This window comes from Centroberyx gerrardi, chromosome 1 (genome assembly GCF_048128805.1).
Source record: "Centroberyx gerrardi isolate f3 chromosome 1, fCenGer3.hap1.cur.20231027, whole genome shotgun sequence".
In the NCBI taxonomy this organism is placed as follows: Eukaryota; Metazoa; Chordata; class Actinopteri; order Beryciformes; family Berycidae; genus Centroberyx; species Centroberyx gerrardi.
Genome location: NC_135997.1, coordinates 36,328,688 through 36,333,765, shown reverse-complemented (window position 1 = coordinate 36,333,765; position 5,078 = coordinate 36,328,688). Strand labels below are relative to the sequence as shown.

The window sequence follows — 5,078 nt, the reverse complement described above, 5'->3', positions numbered from 1 at the left end:
CCACACACACAAACATGCACACACAGGTCTATGAACTTAAATGCACTCAGAAACATGCATGCAAAAAGTTCATGCAAATACACACATACACGCATACATGCATATGAACTCATCTGCTCAAAAGCATGGAAAAGAACGCATACACACACACACACACACACACACACACACTTAGGACACAATCACACTTACTCCGTCCTTACACCTGCGTTGCGTTGCCATGGACACGCACTGGCATCCCGTTTTTCTGTCGGTGCCCAAAACAAGATGGAGGACAGAATCAGTTCTGCCCCTCCACATGTGTTTGATATCAGTTTGGACAAATCTAAAGATCTCACTGTAAAAAAATGAAGCTTGGAGAAACACTTCCACAGCTCTACATCTACCAGGTAACAGCTTTTTAAACACTGTAGTTTTGACTTTGTGCGAGCGTGTGTGTGTGTGTGTGTGTGTGTGTGTGTGTGTGTGTGTGAAACTTCTGTGTTGGATTCTTATCACATCATGAATGAATGAGTGAATGAATGAAAAATTCACATCAACTTTTAATACATTTATTAAAGCTTTTACTATGTGGACAACATGCAGTTTGGCCGACAGATGAGTTTCTACCTGCAACACAATGCAAACCAGCAGCAGCAGTGATCTGCAGAATCCACCAACTGGATCTAACTGGATCTGACACACTGGATCTGACAGATTGGTTCTAACTGGATCTGACAGACTGGACCTGGCTGGATCTGACAGACTGGATCGAACTGGATCTGGATGGATCTGGCTGGATCTGGCTGGATCTGACGGACTGGATTTGGAAGACTGGGTTTGACAGACTGGATCTAACTGGATCTGACAGACTGGATCTAACTGGATCTGATAGACTGGATCTAACAGACTGGATCTAACTGGATCTGACACACTGGATTTGGAAGACTGAGTCTGACAGACTGGATCTGACAGACTGGATTTGGAAGACTGGTTCAGACAGACTGGGTCTAACTGGATCTGGTTCAGCATGGTTCTTCCTGTTAGCACCCTGGTCTGTTCAGATTCCTCCAGCAGAGAAGAAGAGATGCTGATGAATCTGTCAGGCTTCTGTGTTTCTTAGTTAGTTTACATTCTTAGCTCAGGTTTCATGTTCATTAATCCAGATTTAAAGAAGTAACTGATGCTGTAACATCTGTAAGTCTTCCACTTCAGTCCACTTCAGTCCACTTCACACTGTGGAAACTCTCAGCTGCATGTTTGTATAATCCAACTGCTATTTATATTCTATTTTTACTGCTTTTATTATTTTTATTGCTCATTTTATAGTCTCGCCTTGTGTTTATATTCTATTTTTCTTTGCTCTATCCTGTTTCTCCACAGGATCAATAAAGTCTCATCTGATTTTATATTACCAGATGAGAGTTACTGGGAAATGTGTCTGCAGGACAATGGATAATGGACAGATAAACTATCTATCTATCTATCTATCTATCTATCTATCTATCTACCTATCTATCTATCTATCTATCTATCTATCTATCTATCTATCTGGTTGATGCTTTTACACAGTCTGACATTAAATCATTATCGGTGACAGTAAAGCTGTTTAACAAGGAAATCCAAACCTGTATTATGATGAGAATAAGAATAAATCTCTGAATGTTAAATTTTCTGATTACAGTGAGTTTTTATTTATTTTATCATATTATGTCATTTTTTTGTAATGTTACTTCTACTGAAGAATGTAAGCTAATTGATTGATCATTTCTGTCTGGAGTACAGTCCTATTGATAAGCGCCCCCTACTGGCCCCAACTGATCTGGGATCAGTGGAGCGGCTGCCAGCCTGAAGTCCTGAGCAACGCAACTGACCAGAAATCAGATTTATCTCAGCTGTTTGTGTACCAGACCTGAGTCAGGTGCGGTCACAAAGCTGTAAAACTCACTCTTCGATTAGCATCAACAGGTTTTCAAATGAACAAACTAAATGCAAAGATGGAAAACTTCCTGTAGAAATGAACACACCAAGTCAGCATCATATATCTGATAAGACAGGCTCTTTTATTATAATAATTCAGATTTTTTGGTATTTTATATATATATATATATATATATATAGGCTATATATATATATAGGTTTATTTTACAATTGAGACGTCGTTTTGAAACATTTGTTTAACATTGGAGTTTGTAAAAACAACAACAACAAAAGTGCTTCCTTTTCCTTGCTGTTAAGTATATTTTAAATCTTTCTATATGAATCCAGGAAGAGAGAGAGAGTAGAAGCAGATCAGCTGAAGGTGAAAGGTCACCTCAGAGGATCAGAAGGCACTGAGAGAGGGGGGGGGGCAACATAGGATGGAAGGAAAGAGGGAAGACACATTGCATAGAAACCCTTTTCACATTTTTTCTTTTCATCAATTACACATAAATAGGCTACAAGCTAGAAAGCGCAACTGGAGGCGTTTCAGATCAGTACCCAGGTGTCACTCTTTACAAGACAATGTGCTTCATTTGGTCGCGTTTTGACGACGTATAGTGCATACAATAAACTGCTTATGAAGCAGGTACCACAGTATCAATTCCAGTCCTTTGCTTTGGCATAAATCAGACCATCAAACAGCCGGACCAGAGAGTACTGGACCTTATGGGACAGACAGAAGGACGAGATATCATGCGTTTTGTCTTTGCAAAAGAAAATAAAAATACATATATAAACATAGCATATATGCAAGCAGTGTGCACTTTGCATTTTATAGCTCTATAAGACAAATTCTAGTTCAACAGGAGAGGATATGGAGATGGTAACTTATATAAAAAAACATGCACAACAGGCTGATTCTGGATCCGATCCTCGTGCCCTACCTTAGCTGCACTGATATGTGAGTTTTGTGTGTCTGGCACACAGTCTGTATGGAAAAGGCACAAAACAACCAGTCCTCTGTTGTGGATCTGCAGGAATGAGCTTATCGTTTTTGCACAAAAAAAAAGGCACATGAACACCTCAGCTGCCCGACCTCCGCCCCCCCGCCGGGCTGCAGCAGAGTGTCGCCGTACATCCAGCAGTACCAGTCCGTCTCCGGTCTGTTTCAGTCCAGCGGTACAGAGTCTTTCAGCTGCCCATGGGTTTGAAGGACCCGTCCGGCAGCTGTCTGAAGATGCCCCGTAACGTGTCCAGCTCGCGGGTCAGATGCTCCACTCTCCTCCTCAGCCTCTCGTTGTCGGATGACAGCTCCACCACCTTCTGCTGCGTCTCCACGTTGCGCATCTTCGCCTTGTCCCTGCTCTTCCTCACCGCCACGTTGTTCCGCTCCCGCCGCAGCCGGTACTCCGGGCTGTTCTTGTCGACGTGCTTCTTGGATTTCCCCCGGTCCAGCATCTTCATGGGACCCGCGGACAGGCCGCCCTGCTGGGCGTGCGCGTGCGGGTGCTGGTGAGGGTGCGGGTGCTGGTGCGGGCTGGGCACCGGGGTGGGCGGAGGGGTGGGGTGGCCCGGCTGGAGGTGCATGGTAGTCTGCGCGCAATGCGCAATCTGGTACTGGAGATGCGGTAGGTGCTGCTGCTGCTGGGAATGCTGGGAGTACTGGGAATGCTGGTGCGGGTGGTGGTAGGTGGGCGGCAGCGCCGGGTTCAGGTCCTCGTCGTCTCTGGGCTCCTGCTTGATGGCCACGGGTCGGATCCGGGGCGGGTGGTGCTCGTACAGTGGCTCCAGCTTGGACTCCATGTAGTTGGCCATGTAGAGCTGCTGCGGACCCGGGCCGCACGGCACCGAGTCGTACTCGCCGTTCATCATCTTGACTTTGTCCTGCCGGGAGCCGTGGTGGAACAGGTCGGCCAGGAAGTCGTCGTTGAAAGCCGACGGGTCGATGTAGGCGCTGATGTCGATGGAGGTCTCGTTGTCTCCAATGTCGCCGAGGTCTGCGGGTCTCTGTAGCCGGAGGAGGGCTGCTGGCCGTGGGGCAGGCTGGTCACCAGGGGCCGGGGGGACCTCGTACAGGTTGGACAGCTCCATGGAGGATCTAAACCCGGGCAGACATGGCGAGGAGCTCCGGGAATCCAGCTTGGTGAAGAGCGAACAGGTCCTCCTTCAGGTCCTCAGATGTCCAGGCGGTTAGAACAGACTGAGGCTGGTTGGTTAAACAGCAGCGGGTTTCGGACGGAGCGGCTCCTGCAGGCTGCTGACAGGCGGCTTACAGCGGGTTATAGCGGGTTACAGCGGGTTGTCGGTGTGACTCCTCAGCTCTGTAACCTCAGCTGTCAAACTCCGGCTTTTATAGCAGGAGGAGGAGATGGGCGGGCACACACACGCACGCACACGCACACACACACACGCACACACCACACACACACGACAACAGCACACAAACACACACACACACACACACACACACACAGTACTAGATTTAATCCAATATCGCTGGACGGAGACATTTTTTGAGGGTAAACCAACCTCCGATACGTGCCTTTCTTATTTGAGAAACCATCTCGCCAAACTCCGTTCAGAAATCAGAAGTCATTTTAATGTTACAGGCTTAGCGGTCATGGTTCATACCTGGTAGAACGGGATTTAAAACGTTGTGTGAATGGGAGCAGGCACACTTCAATTCGGCATAATCCAAAACACGAAGCATTACTTATTTAAATAAAAATGCAACTTTTACAACTGGCTCGCCACTTATTCCTACAATCCATGTCCAACATACACCGCGGTGAGCGGTGGCGAGCAGTGCGACCCAAATCTGAAGTTGAAGATTTATAGAAATAAGTGCTGCTTGGTGAATCGTATGATGCCGGATTTGAAAGTGGTTCCTATTGATTTGTAAAATGTGATAAACGTGTTTTATTAGACGTGTATGTTTTGCCGATAAGCAAGGCAACATTACATTGACAGATTTTTGAATGGAGTTTGGTACACAGGTCTCTCCATACAAGGGAACGGCTCATATCGGGGCCAGGACGAAGTGCACGTTATTTAATTTATGATACGATTTTTTAATTTATTAGGCTACATTATCAAGCTCTTCCAGTTAAACAATTTGTTCCGACAAATTGCACCGAGCAATATGGCAAAAATATAGTCAGATCATTTTATCGCCT

General features: G+C 46.0%; 1 protein-coding gene across 1 annotated transcript; it reads right to left on the bottom strand.

Annotated features, from left to right (window-relative positions):
- Window positions 1-1,668: 1,668 nt before the first annotated feature.
- Window positions 1,669-4,208, bottom strand: cebpa (CCAAT enhancer binding protein alpha). The gene is given in 3 exon segments (XM_071910524.2): window positions 1,669-3,902; window positions 3,905-3,966; window positions 3,968-4,208. Coding segments are annotated over 3 exon segments (897 nt in total). The 5' UTR covers window positions 3,994-4,208; the 3' UTR covers window positions 1,669-3,093.
- Window positions 4,209-5,078: the final 870 nt, after the last annotated feature.